General features: G+C 35.0%; 3 protein-coding genes across 3 annotated transcripts; all 3 read right to left on the reverse strand.

Annotated features, from left to right (window-relative positions):
• Window positions 1-265: 265 nt before the first annotated feature.
• Window positions 266-3,099, reverse strand: LOC125209034 (uncharacterized protein C24B11.05-like). The gene is made up of 7 exons (XM_048108618.2): window positions 3,013-3,099; window positions 2,831-2,896; window positions 1,839-1,936; window positions 1,553-1,678; window positions 857-1,069; window positions 699-764; window positions 266-467 (listed from the first exon to the last, which is right to left on the reverse strand). The coding sequence occupies exons 1-7, from the start codon at window positions 3,059-3,061 to the stop codon at window positions 315-317; spliced, it is 771 nt and encodes a 256-aa protein (XP_047964575.1). The 5' UTR covers window positions 3,062-3,099; the 3' UTR covers window positions 266-314.
• Window positions 3,100-7,976: 4,877 nt separating this feature from the next.
• On the reverse strand, window positions 7,977-10,453 carry LOC125213263 (uncharacterized). Its single transcript, XM_089068646.1, has 2 exons — window positions 9,145-10,453; window positions 7,977-9,044 (listed from the first exon to the last, which is right to left on the reverse strand). Exons 1-2 carry the CDS (start codon window positions 10,386-10,388, stop codon window positions 8,168-8,170), a joined length of 2,121 nt encoding a protein of 706 aa, XP_088924772.1. The 5' UTR covers window positions 10,389-10,453; the 3' UTR covers window positions 7,977-8,167.
• A 3,948-nt stretch (window positions 10,454-14,401) lies between these two features.
• On the reverse strand, window positions 14,402-17,879 carry LOC125212111 (transferases, transferring acyl groups). The gene is made up of 16 exons (XM_048112168.2): window positions 17,737-17,879; window positions 17,548-17,611; window positions 17,421-17,469; window positions 17,186-17,301; window positions 17,025-17,089; window positions 16,841-16,916; window positions 16,680-16,769; window positions 16,454-16,527; window positions 16,002-16,089; window positions 15,736-15,862; window positions 15,511-15,615; window positions 15,217-15,346; window positions 15,068-15,119; window positions 14,948-14,992; window positions 14,721-14,819; window positions 14,402-14,622 (listed from the first exon to the last, which is right to left on the reverse strand). Exons 1-16 carry the CDS (start codon window positions 17,772-17,774, stop codon window positions 14,470-14,472), a joined length of 1,371 nt encoding a protein of 456 aa, XP_047968125.1. The 5' UTR covers window positions 17,775-17,879; the 3' UTR covers window positions 14,402-14,469.
• Window positions 17,880-19,121: the final 1,242 nt, after the last annotated feature.

Consider the following 19,121-nt stretch of genomic DNA (forward strand, 5'->3'; position numbering starts at 1 on the left):
GTTCTGTTGGCTTGAGCATTTCTCTTGAATCGAAATAGTTAATATTCGTAAAATAGAACTTTATTGACCGATATGCATCAAGTTTATTGATTGATAGACACTACATCATCACATTATTATATGCAGATGTCACATTTTTTTTTTTTGGTTTGAGCATTTTTCTTGAATCGAAGAAAAAAGACAATTTTTGTAATATAGAACTTTATTGACTGATATGCATCAACTTTATTGATTGATAGACCGTACATCATCACATTATAATATGTAGATGTCACATTTTATTTTTATTGTTATTGTACATATTAATAATTGGTCTATGCTAAGACCACAGTTTCCACTGCAGAAGATTGGATGACTTGCTCCAAATGCTCGACTTCATCTTCCCATATCTCAGGCAATGCTTCTTTCATATTGTGTATGCTGCTCAAAGCATGATCTGCACCTGGCACTAGACTGGATCTTCCCACCTGCATTTTTTACGAGCCGGTTAGAAAATGACCATGTCGTGAAAAGTGGCGAATTCAAGGGGCGATCGCCAAGAAGGCCTAGTTTTTTTCTTCGAAGAAGATGTCAAACTACGCCGTTTGGGATTTTTTTTAAAACTTGTTTTGTTTTACATCTCATTAAAGTTTAAAAATCCATTATGCATCCATGTTCGTTCGCTTCAGGCTGCAAGCAATAGAATGTGTTGAACTTACAACTACAGTGTGGAGTCCTGCTGCTTTACCACTTGCAATGTTACGAACGCTATCATCGAAGAATATCTGAGATTCAAAGGGAGAAACCTTCATAAGTCACATGCTTTCTTTTACATTTAATTGTAGTAGCAATATGTTAACCTAGTATATATACTAACTGTTTTCTTTGGATCAACATTTGCTATTCGAATGGCAGCTTCCATTGCTTCCACAGAAGGCTTGCACAGGATTTGAGTAGAGTTCCCATTTTGCATGGTTTCAGTCGAGGGAGGATTAAGAGTTTCGAAGCATATGACACCATTGAAGCAATCTTCCAACCCCATCCTACCAAGCACTTGAGCCACGTGTGCTTCGTCTCCATTCGTGAAGATCTGCACGGAAGATATATGAACTAGATTAAGATATTGGACTTCAATTAATGTAGAACGTTAATATATATTTCTCGAGAAATATGTCGTTTGTTTAGAACGTTTATTATAGTAAATAATATGCATGTTCAATATTGGACTCTGTACTGAGAATTGTTAATGCACCGGGTTTACATGCATGTTGGATAATGAAAGTAATGGATTCATCTGTAGGATTCGATCAAACACAGCTAGCGAATGACACAAGAAGTAAGTTCTCTAACTGATGTATTTGCATGCTCAACTTGCAATATTGATTATAAATATAGATCTATATTCATTTTCTATTATGTTCGTTGCATATCTTCAGATGATCAATGACCTGAATTAGTAACACGCATCCAACGAAGCAAGTGGTAACGTTAATATTTTTCTAGTGGCAGATCCAAAATTTTTGATCTAGGGGTGCGAGCGAAACCGTTGAGAGAGATTAGAGTTTGAACATACTATTTTCTGTTGGGGCATGGAATGGAGGAGATTGCGTAGCACTGGATCAGGCTTTAGCAAATCATATGGCAATCTTCCATGAACATAAGCATGGAACTCATCATTGTCAAATTCGTAGCCCATCACCTGCAACAAATTAAATTAATGATTCTTATATTTAAATCCATGTATATTGCTTTAATTAGCTTAATCTTCGTTGCTTGTTTACATACACTTAAAAAAATTAATGTTTACCGAGAACCTTCGGTACAAGGCAAAAGTGTTCGGTTAAACGGGAGATATATACCTTAAGGCCAGCCATTGTTGTGCCATACTCTTTGTACAGATCTAAGCAAAGCCTAGGGACCTCACTTTCTTCAATATGCATGTGATGGAGCATATAATCTGAGATCAAGGTTAACCATCTATAGGTAATCAATCATCATGAGTTCACATGCACTTTATTGCTTTTATTGGTAGATTTTTATGGGGCTAACTAATTCTTATATTCTTTATTGCTTTTTCAATTAGATTTTACGGAGGCTAAGTACAGTTTCATTCATTGAAGCGTACCTGATACGTAAAATGAAGACTAATCAAGACCTTGTGAGGTTCCATTCTAAAATTGATTGATGAATAGAGGAGTGACTCAACTGGCTTGAGCTAATTCCTTTTTATTTCACAATTTCAATATGCGACAACTCACACGTGAATATCTCAATATGTCCCCTCTCAACATGTCCCCTCATTGCCTCACATATGAGTCATTTGTAGCTTATTTGAACATGATCACCTAAGCTCCGTCACATTAGACAACACATTCGGCTCGAACATGGAGCCTGCTATTTTAGATTTTACGGGTGCTAGTTAGGTACGATCTCATTTACTAAAGCGTAGCAACGTTCCATTCTAAAGTTAAATGATATGAAGATGGAACCTCCTAATGAACTATTCCCTCCGTTCCATAGTAATAGAGTCATTTTGCCATTTTAATACGTTCCATAGTAATAGAGTCATTTCCATTTTTAGTAAAAGTCAACACATTTTTTCACACCTACTTTACTCTCTCTTACTTTTTTCTTTCTTCATCTATCTACCTTTTTCATTTTCCATTTTATTCCCTCTTTTAACTCACCTAACACAATTTTTCTTAATCTCCGTGCCGAAAAGAAACACCTCCATTACTATGGAACGAAGAGAGTATAACGTAGCTCTAACAAAATCTAACATTTTTGTGATATGTATGTACTATATCCCAACAAATCCAAAACAGAACACATGAAAAGATTCAAGTAGTACCTTGTATATTCTTGCGACATGCAAAATTGATCCCCAAACTCAAAGGGTATAAAGTGTCATCCATATCTGACCAAAAATCACAGTAAAATTGACTTACTCACATATCATATCCCGTGACTTTTCCACAGCTACCTAAATATTGTAGACTTCAATTTTGAAGTAAAATCTTTGAAGCAACATACCAAAAAGCAAGCACTCATATTTCGAACCCTCAGACCTTCCACCTTCCATTTCAGTAACCCTGAAACCAAAACCTGAAAAACATCCACCTTCAAGTCTACAACTTAGTACTCCCTCGTCCACAAAATATAATCTTGACAATATAAGACATGAATTTTAATGCAAAATTGGTAAATTAATAGAGAGTCTGTCCACGAAAAATAATCTTGACAAGGAAAGGAATGAGTTTTGATGCAAAGTTGGTATAATAATAGAGGGCGAAAGAAAAAGTAGTTGAATTATTGTTAGTAGAAAATAAGACTCGCCTTCAAATTTTGATGGACAAACCAAAATTGAGAAACAAGACTATTTAATGTGGACGAATATAGTATTTTTCATTTTCATGTATTCATAGTTTTACTCACAAAATTAAGATAGGTATATGCATAATATTATGCCTTGGTAAAATCTAAAAATAGGTATATGCCTTGGTAAAATCCATGCATGGAAACAAGAGGAGATAGGAAAGAAACATGAAAATAAATATAAAGAAATGACACATGATAATATTATCACCTTGAACTAAGCTTGATTTTTGTTGAAGAATGCATGCATTATGAGGTTTAGAAGGTACATATATATAGTTGGGGAGTGAGATCATGATTTGGTAGTGGAGAGGCCCACCATTCATTATAAAGAATATATATAGAGGCTTCGATTATTACCATGCACTACTTTATTCGAATTATCAAAAATATTCGTTTGTGGGTCATTGTCTGGTTTGATGAAAAAAAAAATGTTGGATATATAATGTCTTGAAAATTTATTTGAGAATGTATTTTAGATGATTCGAATCATTAAACCTAGTGTTTTTACATACACATAAAAGTTTGGATAAATTTGCTGATTGTATAAAATAATGAAAAAAAATATTTAGTACGGGCATAAACCCCATGACCACTCTACTTGGGTCCGCCTATGCCATGAGGGCTAGTATTTGGTTGGTGTCGATTCAATTAGATAATTGTCGGAGGACAGTGTCAGGTATGATTAGTCTTCTCTTATGAGTCTTGCTATTTTTTTCATGATAAAATTAATTTCCATTAATTTAGTGCACACCTCTTTCTACTTTATTTAGGTTGTCATTGAAAACTAGCTTGACACTGAATAGTATTGCAAACAAAAGAAATATGATGATTCATTTTGATATGAAATGAGTAGGTCATTAAATATTGATCAGAAAATACTTGTTTGGTAGTTCCACTTATTTTTATTCTCAAAACATAGATAAGAATATTTGGTAGGAGTATATGCAGCCGAGGATGTGTTCTTTATTACTACACGACTAAGGTAACGAAGTATAATCCTCCCTCCGTCCCACAAAAGATGTCACACTTGTGGGACGGCACGGGATTTTAGGGGATTTTGTTTTGTGTGTTAAATGGAGAGAGAAAATATAATTTTTATATTTATGTGAGAGAGAACTTTTTCCAAAAAGGAGAAATGTGACATCTTTTGTATGACAAACTAAAAGAGTAAGTGTGATATCTTTTGTGGAACGGATGGAGTACTTGGTATAAAGCATATAATTGGATTAGATCTCCATAAATCTAACTTTAGAGAATTTATCGATACCAAAAAACACAAAAAGACAAAATGAACCTCTCAACCTTAGAGGATTCTTGAGGAGCTGCCACGTAGTAGGGTCGGAAGAGAATTTAACGATAGCAAAAAAACACAAAAAAACAAAAACAAATAATGAACCTCTCAACCTTTTAGAGGATTGTTGAGGAGCTGCCACATAGCGGGGTCGGCAGCGGCTCCAAAAGTCGAATCTAATGGAGTTTTTGGGTGCTCATAGATTGGCGATAGGATTGGTCGACCGTCCTCGTATCTCACCACCATTACATGTAGATTAATGGATATACTGAAATACAACAGTTTTCGATTTACATTCTACAACCCCTAACTATTAATTAAAAATGAATCTTTAAAAAATGGAGTAATTAACTAGAACTAAAAAGAAATTATCCCAAATAATTTAAATGGCCAAAATGAAATGATATAATATCACGGACTGTTAGGCCCAACAAATTCTTTACTGTGGGCCCTAATATATGAAGGGATCCATTTTCAACTTCATTATTCTGCTCACAAAATCGGGGTTTAATTATTAAATAAATTTAGTTTCCTATAATTATACACTTTGTATTTTATTACTTTTTTCAAAAATAGTTTTTTGGTATAAAAAAAAAAGGGTACATTTCTTGGTGATTTGTCCAGATCCTGGCAACAATTAAATCGTTTTTGTACAAATTGCTTGTAGATAGTCAACTCATTTACAAAACCCAAATTTCCCAACAATTCGTCCACTTTAGTTAATTTGAAAGCCGTCATATTTGTTCAAACTTAAGGAGCTTGAAATATTGGTTAGTGTAGTATTTAACTAAAGAGCATGTACAATAGTTTTTTAGGGCTAATGGTCTATAAAATCATATGAACTATGATCGAAATTTGACATCATTTCTTACCGACGTAAAACATAATTTCAAATATTTTTTAAGTATAATGAAATTTTCACATTTGAAAGTCTGACGAAATTTTTGAGAAATTTTTTCACTCAAATAACCTACATAACAACCCGTTTACATCCATAAAAAGTGACGTCGTTTTATTTATTGACCAATTTATCAACCTATGTAATCTGACGGGTCATGCTGAATTCAATTTATAAGTTTGTGGGAGATATCAAATTTCAGACGAAGCTTGTGATTATAGAGATCATTACCCCATTTTTTTCCAAAAGAGTATCGAATAATAACTTTCTATCTTCATAGTAACTGAAACAGTTACAAGCCTCCAACTTATATTGATTGGGGAATGTTTTACAACTAATCTACACTTTATTGTCGTTCGTACTTAGTCGATATATGACGCTTTCTACACCATTTGACACTTTTTGCTGATTGTTGAATGTTGAACGTTGAAGCACCAAACTTTAGCCAATTTGATTAGGTTAGGTTTTTTAACTAAAAAATGTCCCTACATTTCCCAACACGAAATAATCGAGTGAAATACAAATACAATATATTTATTCAACATATCATTCCTTTTACTCTTTTGCGTATAATATAAAATTAAAAGAATATCGATTGATACACCACGTTAGATTATGTGAATCTTGACAAAGATTGTGGAAGATATGTTGGCCATTCTAACTCGCAAAAGGGTAGACTGAATAAGAAATTATAATCATGAATTCACATCATATTCATGCCATATTTCCTCATTTTTTATATTTTAATTCTTTCTTATACTCCAATTAAATTAATTTATAAATAAATAAAAAATATTAAATTATTACTAAAAATCAGTATATAATTGATATTAAAAAGTCATATAGTAACTAAAATAAAATACTAAAAATTACAAGATTAAATTCTAAATTTGAAAATTTTAATATAGAGAATACATGTATTTATAGATGAAAAATAAGAAAAGAAATAAACAGAATAAACGAAATAATAGCACAAGGTTCTGATTGCGAACACAATACGAACATCGACCCACTACACGGGTACGAGGCCAACGCTGGCACGTGCATAAGAGGATGGAAAAGTCTGCTGTTGGGAAACTTGAAAATGAGAGATGTCGAAAGCATAAGGCTTTTATAACTCATTAATTGCCAAACTTGACCCCTACAATCCTTAACGATAGTTTACAAATATCCATTCACATTTTCTTTTATCATTTGGTAACAGTTGCTTTCATTTTGATGAGGATGTGTCTGTATTAATACATCTACTTATCCTATCTGATATATCAATGTCAGTCCCACAAACATTTCTGAATTCTTAAATTTATTCAAAAATCTAGTAGGTCCAACTCATTAATTGCTAAATTGTTTTCTACGAACCTGACCATGCATGTTTCATGCCATATTTCGATTTCATACATACTCTGTATTCAAATTATGTGACATTTTCACGCACAACAACGAAACAAACGTGAACGACGATAAATCCATGAATTTCGAAGGCAAGAAAACGAAGAAAACAATATCATAAGCTGTTCTTAGCAAGAGAGAAAAACACCTCTTGTTAGAAAGCAATCTGCATTTTGAGATGGTATGAACAGTAAAAAAACACGGCTTACTTATAAAGAAGTTCGATTTTCTATTTCGAACAGAAGAATGCAAAGCAGATTAACATAGAGAATTTCATGAGCATTGAAAAAGGATTTGGGAAAGCACAAAACCTACAAAAATCTTGAAGATATATGTCAACTGATATACTCTCAAGCAAACATTCATCGTTCATTCGTTATTACAAAACATCAATGAAGGCATGGTCTATGGATAAGCCACTCCATCTATATACAGTCAACACATAATAGGCCACACAACACCATAACAAAGCATAGAAGCAGCAGCTACCAATCATGTCGTAGAAGTAAAGATTTGCTACAAAGATGACAAACGGTGTGATTATGGAAACTTTAAGGATCACCTAACTGAAACTTCACATAGCAGATTCTTGCAAGAACACACATGTATGCTTTAACGTACTTGAAACATGGATTGCAAAATCAACAAAACACTGAGCTCAGAAACCAAATAGAGTACATTCATGTTATTGGTCCAAACCCTCGTTGAAGTTAAGATTGCCACAAAGACAGATGATAGCGATGACAAAAACTACCGAGTCAGACTGAGAATTAAAGCAAGATTGAAGATCAGTGATTATAGAAACTTTAAGGATTACCTAACTAAAGCTTCACATAGCAGGTTCTTGCAATAACACGCATGCCTTAACATACTTGAAACATGGATTGCAAAATCAACAAAACACTGAGCTAAGAAACCAAATAGAGTATCATGTCCAAAGTTTCATCTTGCACTTTCTGGTAATTGTTCAACAAATGCTATATAGGATGATCGCGTAATACTGAGGTTCGACTTTTACAGTATGATATCAGACACCACCAATAAGAGCAATGACAGAAACACCATATATATAGAAGTAAAAAACACGAGTTCCTTATTACCTAATGAACTTACATACCACAAACCAATAATAAGAATAGTAAGACTTTTGACACTGTAATATAAACTCCGAATATAAAATCAAATCCACTGCTGCAAAATTTTCCATCAATACCCCAAACTTTTACCTGTCATTATTGCTGCATAGTCCTAACTTGCTGCTGCTGCTTAATGCTGTCTGAGGAAGCCTGAGACGAAGCATCAGGCGAAATCCCTTGAGGGGCTGACGTCATGGTCTGGTACTGAGCAGAGAGCTGATGTGTCATAGCCTGAGTGTAATACATTTGGGCCTGTGTCGGATCAGTAAATTCAAACGCGTAAGCAGGATTGGATGCTGAGGAAGGAGCCATCATTTGGGAGGGATGATGAATCTGAGTGAACCCAACATATTGAGGTTGATGTTGCTGGCTAGACGGGACTTGCACCATATGCTGGGGTGGTGCTCCAGTTGCTGTTCTGTACACTCCTGCAGCCATCTCGGGTTTGGATGAAGGCGCGTTTACTTGCTGGCTGTAAGCCACGTGCGTGGCAGCGGCAGCGGCAGCAGCAGGAGGCGCCTGAGGGCGAATGGAAGGGGGATTTGGGGCCATTTCGCTATAGCCTTGTTGCGGTACAGGTATGTTATAAGCTTGGGGCTGTCTAGCAGGGACAAAGTAGAACTGCTGTTGGTCGAGCACCGGCTGCTGGTGTGGATGGTGTGGCTGCTGTTGGGGATAAACGGAGTAGTATGGTGCATACGACATTGCCCCAGCAGGTATATACTGGTTCCCGGAATGAACAAATGGTTGGGGGTGATGCATTTGGGGGTGATTCGGATCATATTGGTTCGATATGACATAACCTGGTTCTTGAACTTGTTGCTGCATCGGAATCTTATTAGCATTTTGATCACCGGATTTCAGATCAGCCGGATTAGCAGCAACCATAGTGTTTCCAGATTGAATTTGTGTGATTTGTTCTTGATACATAGGTTGTCTCTGCCTAGATAAGGGGTTCTGTATACTTCCTTCACTGTATAAATGAAATCATGAAAAATCCCCAATTCAGATTATCTATGCAATCGAACATCAATTCAACGAAATTAGACTCACAAATTAATCAATCGATATACCTCGAAACGGAATCTGGAGAAACCAATTCAAAGCCACCACTCTGTTTCTGCTGAAATTGAGCCTGAGATATCTGCTGCTGCTGTTGATGTTGCTGCATTTGTGATTGTACCTGCGGCTGGATTTGTTGTACCCTCCTGTAACCACCAGGATCTGATCTCTCATCGTCTGAAACAACCCGATTTGGGGGATCGCCGCCAACCACCACCGGCACCCCAGCAGCCACTCCACCAGCAGCAATTCCGGCCGCCATGAAACCCCCTGCCTCCTCGATCTTCGGAGGAGTCGTCGACAAATTGACATTCGCCGCAACCCCCACAGCCATCTGCTGAAACTGATCCTCAATTCCAATCGCCCCAATCTTCGGATTCTCATCGACATGAACCCTAATCGGAGGCAAATTCGCCAGAGACGGCGAGCTAGAAGTCGACCCGAACGACGACGTCGTTTCCCGCATTGGTGAATCAGGAACAGAGTGCACATCGTGATTCATCCCACTGTTAGAATTTCCCCCAACTTTCGCCCCCTCAATTTGACCTTCCGCCTCTTTCCCAACCGCAGCTGCCTTCCCCACCGATTCATCGTCCAATTCGAGGAGGCAATTGGCCGAAGAAGACTCAGAAAAACCGCGATCACTCGCCCCCACCGACAACGTGCTGCCCTTGCCGTTGAGAGCGTTGAAGAACCAATCGTCCGATTTAGTCGATGCCGTCTCAACCAGAAGCTGTTCAATATTCGCCGACGATTGTGGAAACAGAAAGAGGCGGAGGCGTCCAGGCTTAGCCCCGACGCCGACGGCGGCGGGACTATTCAGGCGGTCGTACTCCTCCACCATGTTCTCGAGATCCTCATCGGTGGTGACCGAAATCAGCGAATCCAAATCCTCGCTAGGCAGCTGGTATTTCAGCGAGAACAATTGGTTGTTGAGGAGGGTTTTGGAGAGGCGGTGGCGGAGGCCAGAGAGGGTGGTGTGGCGGTCGATTACGATGATGCGAGTGTCTCCGCCGATGTAGCAGAGTGATTTGTCGTGGGGGCGGGGGACTATGTGGCCGCCGTAGCTGCACATGAGGCGGAGCTTCTGCGGCGGCGGTGGCAGCTGCGGCGGCGGCGCCTCGGTGTCCCAGGAGTCGGTGTGGCGGGAGCGGGGAGAGGAGTCGACGGAATCGGCGTAGACGGCGGGGGCAGGGGCCGCCGTGGCGGCGGCGGCGGGAGGAGCGGCGGAGAGGGGTGGTGGTGGGGCCTCCATTGAAGGAGAGAGAATTAGGAGAGAAGGTCGAATCGAATTGAGAATTTTTAATTATTTGGGGCAGAAGGTTTTTGGTTGGACTTTCCCCTCTTTTAATACTCCTTACTTTACTTATTCCAGCTGTTCTTTTCTGTTTTTATTAATCTATTTATAATAGACGAAATTATTGTTTAATTCATCATTTTTAATTGACATTACTCATCTCATAATTTTTAAATAATTTGAAATCGTACCATAAAAAGATCCAAATTAATGGTGGCAAATCGTGCGTCTTGTATCGTTATCGTGTCGAACGATAACAATAAACACGAACATGACCTGTTAAGAAAACTCCAAACACGAATACGGACACGACCCACTACCCTCAGACACGAACACGACACGAATCCATTAACGACACGAACCACTTCGGGGGACACGACACGATAACAACAAATATATGACATGGCACAATAACGACACTATAATAATAATATTATAATATATAAATATTATTTCTTATATTAAATTTTACTTTTTAATTTTAAAATTTTAAAATAAATAACAAAATAATAATATTATAATATATTAATATTATTTCTTAATGGGTAACACGAACACGACACAAACACGATACAAAGTTTTCGTGCCCTTATCGTGTCGACACAATAAGGACACGAACCCAATAAGTCTTGACACATACCCATTAATTTCGTGCGAGTTCGTGTCGTGCCAAAAATTGTCAGCCTAATCCAAATAGTGAATATCGAAATGCCATTATCAGAATCACGTCATGAGAATTGGGAATTTCAATCTGATTTCCATATAGTAAAGGAGTTACCTATGATGACAAGAATTAACACCATCGTCTCATATCTACTTAGAAAATACTAGTAGTAGTAATATTTTGAAGAACTTGTTCATGTGGGAAAATTCGGCTTCATGGCACCATCAATATAACTGGAAAATTAGGCTTATTATGACAATTGCGAACTATGGTAGTACTATTATTTAACTATAATATGCTTTGGAAGTTATGGAAGTTACCATGATGCACAAGTCAACAGAAAAAATTGTTCCCTAAAATTGGATTATTTCTATCAAATATTTATGATGACTTCAATGTTAAAAAAGAGTATTTAAGGACTTGATTTGAGATGGCGGAAGTTTAGGTGTTAAAAAAAGGACGTTAATACAAATAATATATGGGAAAAGTATCCTATTTAACAATCTCAAGTTCTCAACAATCTCGAAATCTATAATTTCGTTTAAAAATGGAATTTTAGTATCGTTTCATTCTAATTTCTAAATGTCTTGTCAACAAATTGACGTTGATTAGTTAAATCACAAAGTTTGGTTTAGTGGTTTTTAAAATTTAAATATTAAATTACGAAATTTAAATAATTATCAATTATCTTGATCATTTCTTTTCATACTAATACCATGCTAATTTGGTGTATACATGCAAATTTTAGTGATGTCAATGAACTCGACAATCGTAATAACTAAATCTAAATTATGGTTTGAGCTAAGATACTCAAATATAAATTAAAATAAAACAAACTAAACTTGATTAAATTGACAATTTTTAAAATTTTCGTGATTTATAAATTGAATTTTGAAAGATAAGAAATAACTTATTATTGATGATTTTATAAACAATGACCTCAAAAGTTAACACTAGTATAGGATTATCCACCGAGGCAGGGCCCACATGTAAATATATAGATGTATTTTTAATAAAGTATTGTAGTCGTATAAAATGTTGTGGATACCCATGCGTATTTACTGTTTAAACCGCGGATGGAAATTCGGTGGGGGCTTGTCGTATGCCAGCTACTCTCTTGATTGGATACTGCACTTTTGGTTTGGAATGATATCGTCCATTATTAGCGGCAGCATTCCTCATATATGCACGAGTTTTAAGAAATATTAAGAAAAGTGAATAGATAAAAAATTAATTGAATACCAACGTGTATATAATATTAATATTAAATAAAATATGGGTGAATGAGTTATTACTGTTTATGGTAAAAATGAATCGAGATTTCTATTTGCGGACGAACTAAAGTAACAAAACGGGATTCCTATTAGTGGAAGATCGCACCTTATTTTATCTTCCATTTCAATCAGTTGCATAATGCTCTAAATTTTATCCTATAAATCCATTTTATCTTTATTTTACTACTATTTTTTTATTATAAAATAAGATAAAATAGTAAAATAACATAAATTAAAAATAATACCAAAAATACTTAACTAAAAAAAAGATTACAACGAAAAAAATGTACGTAGAAAAAAAACTAATAGGCTACGGATAAAAACCAACTCACTTCAGTCACAATTGTCTTTTTGAGCTACTTATCAAAAAGTTAGAAATACATATTAGGGGAAATCGAAATACAGTTATTTGCATTTAATAATCTTGTTGTGGCATGATCCGAGTAAATCTTGCTTTCTTTATTTTATTTTATTTAAGGATGGCTAGAATGAAATTTGAATTCTAGATCTTGTTACTTAAATACGGAGTACTCCATAGTCCATATCTAGAATGAATTGGTTAAAAAGATATTGTAAATACTACTCCTAAATTTAGACGATATGAAGAGATTTTGAATTCTTAAAATAATTTACAATTATTTTTGAATTCTTAAAATCAAAATATTAGAATCCGATTATGTAATTTTTAAAAAATACACAATCGGATTAAGATGTTACTACCTCCGTCCACTAAAATTTGTCCCACTTTGACCCGACACGGGTTTTAAAAAATGTAATGGAAAGTGTATTGAAAAAGTTAGTGGATAGTGGGTCATACTTTTATATATTAGTTTTACAATAAAATATGAGTAGGAATGAGTTAGTGGAAGATGAGGTCCACTACCAAAAATGGTAAAAGCAAAATGGGACAAATTTTAGGGGGACGAACGGAAATGGAAAAATGAGACAAATTTTGGTAAACGGAGGTAGGCAGTAGTTATTATAATTAGCCGTAATAAGTAATAACTAATCCTCTCAAATATTATAGGTTTCGACCTTCTTTAAAAAAGATGTGTTTAAAAAAATAAATACTTTAATCTCAATATCGTAGATTTTCCAAATAAATCTAAACAACTTGATTAAATTTAACAATTGAGCAAAAGTGGATAACCGCAACTTATAATGGAAACATCTCATAATTGTGAAAGGTGTGCAGATTTTTGTCTAGTAGAATTAGTATATTACGATAAGATAAATTAAAGCCTAATAATTATCAGTATTTTAATGTTGTATGTTGAGATTAGTATGAGAGGTGGAGTATTGGATTCATTATGGTTGCTGGATTATATTATAAGTTATTTATTGAATATATTAATCAAACTAATGAATGAAAGTTGTATGTTGAGATTAGTATGAGAGGTGGAGTATTGGATTCATTGTGGTTGTTGGATTATATTATAAGTTATTTATTAAATATATTAATCAAAAAGTTTGGTGTAAGCAGCTATGGTTTGGATTTATTTGTTGACTCATTTGTGTCAAAATAATTATGTTTTTAATATTTCATGATTTGAGAAGGAAATTATAGCATGAAGGGAATATTTTAAATATTTTATTTGATATTTCTAAATAAGTACTACAGTATATGGTTTCAATCATGAGATTATGAGAATATGCCTAAATTTGTGTGTGAAAAAACTTCTCATTTTTCTGTAATTAAACTCAGATGTTTTAGTTTAAGTATTTGGTGTGGGTATAAAACTATAAATAATTACCCTTAGTTAGTATTGAAGAAACATTCAAATAAATTTTGGCGAATCTATTTCAAATACTTGCAAAATAACTATTATCTGTTAAATTCATAAATAAGTATTTTCTTCAATTTTTACATGCCCTTCATGCTATTTTCCTATAGTTTTTTATGTGGTATTATCCTTAGTTAAAGTCAAATAGTCAATGATATACCAATGAAAGTATGATGAGTAATTCCCTTCACAAACCAGATCTCGAATTCAATCTCGACTATTCTACATCAAAAATAAATAAAAAGGATATAACAAAATTGGCAAAACACATCTAGAGATCCTTGTACGAATACATTTTATAGGCTTGAGTTTACAGACTACCAAAACTTCAACTTCATACCAAAAAAATTTGCAATTCCGACACCAAAACATAAAATAAAGGCATACAAAAACAAGATAGCAAGAGCTGAGATGGAGGATGCAGACAGAGTGTCAATGGACAAGTTAACCAGTCCCGTAAGAACATTCGCCTGCACACGGTGAGAAAATGGGTGGTTAGTCACTCAACCGAGACCTAAAACATCCTATTTATGGAAAACCATGAGTAGGGCTGGTTGCTATCTCTAACCAGAAGAAACGAAGCCAGCATATTCCGACTAAAAGCTTCTTCCATGGCTGAACTCTTACGTCCAGGAACGCAGTCGAACATCATCACAATGGCTAACACCTGAGAGAATGATATGAAGTTATTTCTCAATTTAGTAGTAACACTTATATACAATATGAGGAAATTAGTGTGTGATTTTAATCATTATATGCATAATTTTTGTGAATCAAATATGAAAAAAAGTATACCTGAAGGTTGAGAGCCAAGATAAGAGAAACATATGCCATGTTGCACTGCACAGAAATCTCAAAGTCGTAAACGATAGTTAAATTACTAATGTATGAGTGACATTTTAGAGTGGGCATTACCATTCGCCGAGATGCTGCTTCAACATACCGGTCTAGAAGCAACGTTAGTAACCTATAATAAGACGGAGAAGGAAAGCAGACGACTTGGTACATTGTTCAACTTCATAATAAAGAAGCAAATGCTCGGACCAAAAGCACGGCCCTCTTACCAGAAAAACATGCAAAGAGCCCAAACTCTAGTTCTTGCGGATTTCTTGGTTTTCAACATAGCATCGGTGTTGTCTCCGAAGAAGGCATAGCTTCCAATTCTGACACCTAATAGATACATACCCCAATATCCTGAAACCAGGAACAAACCAATGGCATATGGTTACAAATTTAAAACAGCATATCTTTTAAGGAAAAATAATGTTTATCTTCACAATATTTCCCAAGAGAAATGTATAAAGAAATACGGAAAATCTACATAATGAAGAATACCCAAATTACAGAGAGATCCTCACCAAATATGCTAAATATCCCTTCCTTGTTTTGACTAAAGATGTCATTTTTCCTTTCGTCAGATAGAAGATATTTATTCAGCCCACACAATAGTAAAGCTTGATAACCTGATATGATAATATCACTTAAGTCCACAAATGTTAACCGAATACATTTCATGATTCGTACAACTGTTATAGCTAAGGAGCTCAGCTACTACAGAAAGGAAATTGTAAATTGTGAAGTACCTATTAGAATGGATGAGCCTAGAATACCACAGTATTTTGAACGAATGTTAACAATTAACGTGAGGATGGCTACAGCAGCTAGAGTGAAAAAGAAGTTCCAGTGGACACCATATTCAGCAACATGAACCTATAGGGAGAATAAACACAAGCTAAATTGAGGGGAAACATACAAGCACAGTCATTTTAGGGGCTTGCGACGAATAACTTCAGAGGATGATCGTGGAAAGCAGAAGGGTGAATCAGTTGGAGATCCCATATTATTGTACCTGGTAATTCACACTTGATGTAGAGACAAGTCGAGCAAACCCCAAAATAATCAATGGACTAGTAGAACGAAGACCTTGACTCAATGTCCTAGATTGGCATGGACAGATAAGAATTTAAGAGTACATGATCAATCATAATAGCTCATACAAAAGATATTGAAAGAAAAAAAGGTTGCGGCAACTGGAACTACAAGATAATGCAGCAGCCATTGAATACTAATGCAAAACAAAAACATCCACAAACACCCAAAAAAATTTGGCAATAACAGACAGCGATGTTAAGTAACTAAACTAATTGGGACCAGAACCAACTCATTCTGGTCTCAAGGACTGCCTGAGGATATAGAAAGCAATCACTACACATATGTTGTAACTAGCCAAGGCCCCAACTCCAATAAAAATCATAAAAAGGATAAAGAGTGCATACAAAGAAAAGCATTTTAGCCACTTACATATTTGCAATGCCACGTGCCTGTCGCGAAACCAAGGCATTTGCTACTATAAATGAGCCAACCCCAAGATCCATCTAGCATGCCAATAGAAGAAAATCAGACTCCATCCCCAAACTAACAGAAGCTATACGTAGGACAGAAGATTCAGAAATATCGCAGATGATGATATAAGCAAACACACTTGATGAGGACTTATGCTGAACCAAAGTAAGTACATAGTTCTCACCAGGCTAGTTCCATATGTCTCTGTTTTCGCGTATCTTCTGGGGAATATCTTGAAATCAACAGCCAAAATAGAGAAGCATGTAACAAGCATCTGCACCATATCATCCTCGTTACAACAGTAGCTACAACTGATATATGACTAACAGAAGTTTGACCACGTACCGTTGAGACCCTGTAGGATGTGATATCGTCCCTAATAGAGTCTACATCACCTTCCTGCAAGAACGAAGGTAGATTTCTGTTCTAAAGATTAAATTACTTCCAAAACATATGAAATGCAAAATCTACTTTAACTCCACTAAAATTCTCAAGTCTCTTAAGCTAAAAAAGAGCTTCACAAGTTTACCTATCAAATGTTAACAGCAGCAAAAGCATCACGATTGTGCTCCAATAAGTCCATTCTGCTAGAACCTGTCACCATCGAGTAACTCCGCTAACTACGACTACCAAAACAATTCAATTCTATCATAGCATTCAAGATTATTGTCGCTGAATTTGAATACTTACAGTTAGATATAAAATATAAGGCACAGCAATGCAGAGAAAATCAATAAGCAATACAGCAACATAAGCTCTGAAGCTCTTTCCACCACCAGCAACATTATCATCTTTCTTATGATAACCTAATTTTGTCCCCAAAAAACGACAGCAATATAAAAATAAAAGTAAAATCATCACATGAAATGAATAAACCAGCAAGGAGAATTAACAAATTCGATCAATTCCACAACAATGTAATTACCATTATAGATCGGATTGAATCCGATGCACCGTCTAATAAGAATCAAAATCTGCAGAAAACACGAGAAGAATTATAAGCTGACAACGCAAACAATAAAATCGAGAAAACCGTGTAGCTGAATACCCACTGAAAGATTTGTGATCAAAGAGAAAATTTCGAGCTTCGAAGATCCAGTTAAGTTGCTCACGAATCTGTAGCAAATAAAATTGTTGTTTCACTAGAGATTTCGCCAAAAAAAAAATAAATAAATAAATCAAAGTAGTATAGGAAATTGAAAAGAAGTGATGAAAGAGATCAAGTTTTCGACTGTGCTCACTGTTCTTTGAGAAGCCTGTTGGGATTGAAGGACTCCATTGATGAAGCTTGACTTAGCTTCGAATTGATTTGAGATTTTTGCTAAAGAAAGGAGACATAAAATGATTATTGGCTTAAGATTTTATTTGAAGTGTAAAAAATTTCAATATTGTTTTACGTTATTACTATTATTTTATACAATTAGTATAAAAAGTTCATAATTGTTCCATATTATAGGGGTATTAAATCGAAATGTGACAAACTTTAAACATTAATAAGAACTGCCCACGGTTTATAAATCGGCGGTTCGGAACCGCCGGTTCCAGTTTTGGAAAATATGGAACCGGAATCGAACCGGTAGGCTGTTTCCGGTTTCGGTTTCGGTTCTGAACCGCTGATTTTCGGACGGTTCGTAGCGGTTTAGGTTCGATTTTGCAGTTTCGCGGTTTTTTTACTCTTTTTTTTTTATCATGTAGTTTGAAATTATAAAATAAATTGGAAGACATCTTGATAGTAATATAGAATTATATATATATATATATTACTCTGTACTCCTATATATTTTCAATTGAGAGAAAGAGTCAACTAATATAAGTATAACAAACAATACATAAATAAAAGTAGCGCTGGCACTTGAATTCTCAAAATGTAAACACAATTGCAAATATGAGAAATACTATGAGGCAAAGAGAGAGAATTGAGAAATTGAAGAGAGAAATTCTTGTTAACACAAGAATGAGATGAATGTAAGTGAGAATAGAGGGAGATATTTATAGGTAAAAATGGAGGGAAATGTGATCTAATTTAAATTTAAAATCAACATTTAAAATAAAAAATAAAAAAATGGTGCTTTGTGCAATCAATTTTGAAGAGTGCAACCATCATCACCCACCACCAAGTTCAATCACTCAATTTCGAAGACTGCATGTTCATTAACCAAATGTTAATTATATTATTAGCATAACGTCTAACCACTCAATTTCAAATACCTTAACCAGATGTTAATTATAGTATTATCATATTATCTTATGTCCATATTCATTAATCAATTTTGAAAACTGCATATGAGAATATTCATACGTACTGTGCTCATTTAATTTATAGTATTAATAAATCATGTGTGATTGCATTAACTAAATAATTATTATTAATTAATCTTGATTAACTAAATTATGTTTCCTTCTTAATTTTGTCGAAATCAAATCAATATTACTTCATAAATATTTGAGAATTTTGTGTGAATTTGTTAAAATGTTAATTCTAAGACTTTTTAGATGTGAATTTTAAAATTTTAGCTTAATTAATTATTACATTTATTTGAGAATAATTTGATCATATGGAACCGTGAAACCGCCGGTTAACCGGCGGTTCAGAACCGGCAGTTCGGTCGCGGTTTCGGTTCGAAAA

This window comes from Salvia hispanica, chromosome 3 (assembly GCF_029641045.1).
Source record: "Salvia hispanica isolate PSC_SH4W2 chromosome 3, Shi_PSC_v1, whole genome shotgun sequence".
Lineage (NCBI taxonomy): Eukaryota > Viridiplantae > Streptophyta > Magnoliopsida > Lamiales > Lamiaceae > Salvia > Salvia hispanica.

Excerpts from the sequence above, each read along its gene's own strand:
- LOC125209034 (XM_048108618.2), bottom strand. The coding sequence starts at position 3,061 with ATGGAAGGTGGAAGGTCTGAGGGTTCGAAATATGAGTGCTTGCTTTTT. Across the intron at positions 2,897-3,012 it reads ATATGAGTGCTTGCTTTTTG|ATATGGATGACACTTTATAC; the intron begins GTATGTTGCTTC and ends ATTTTTGGTCAG. Across the intron at positions 468-698 it reads CAGGACTCCACACTGTAGTT|GTGGGAAGATCCAGTCTAGT; the intron begins GTAAGTTCAACA and ends TAAAAAATGCAG.
- LOC125213263 (XM_089068646.1), bottom strand. The coding sequence starts at position 10,388 with ATGGAGGCCCCACCACCACCCCTCTCCGCCGCTCCTCCCGCCGCCGCC. Across the intron at positions 9,045-9,144 it reads TCTCCAGATTCCGTTTCGAG|TGAAGGAAGTATACAGAACC; the intron begins GTATATCGATTG and ends TCATTTATACAG.
- LOC125212111 (XM_048112168.2), bottom strand. The coding sequence starts at position 17,774 with ATGGAGTCCTTCAATCCCAACAGGCTTCTCAAAGAACA. Across the intron at positions 17,090-17,185 it reads CTTATATTTTATATCTAACT|GTTCTAGCAGAATGGACTTA; the intron begins GTAAGTATTCAA and ends CGATGGTGACAG. Across the intron at positions 16,770-16,840 it reads CATCCTACAGGGTCTCAACG|ATGCTTGTTACATGCTTCTC; the intron begins GTACGTGGTCAA and ends GATATGGTGCAG.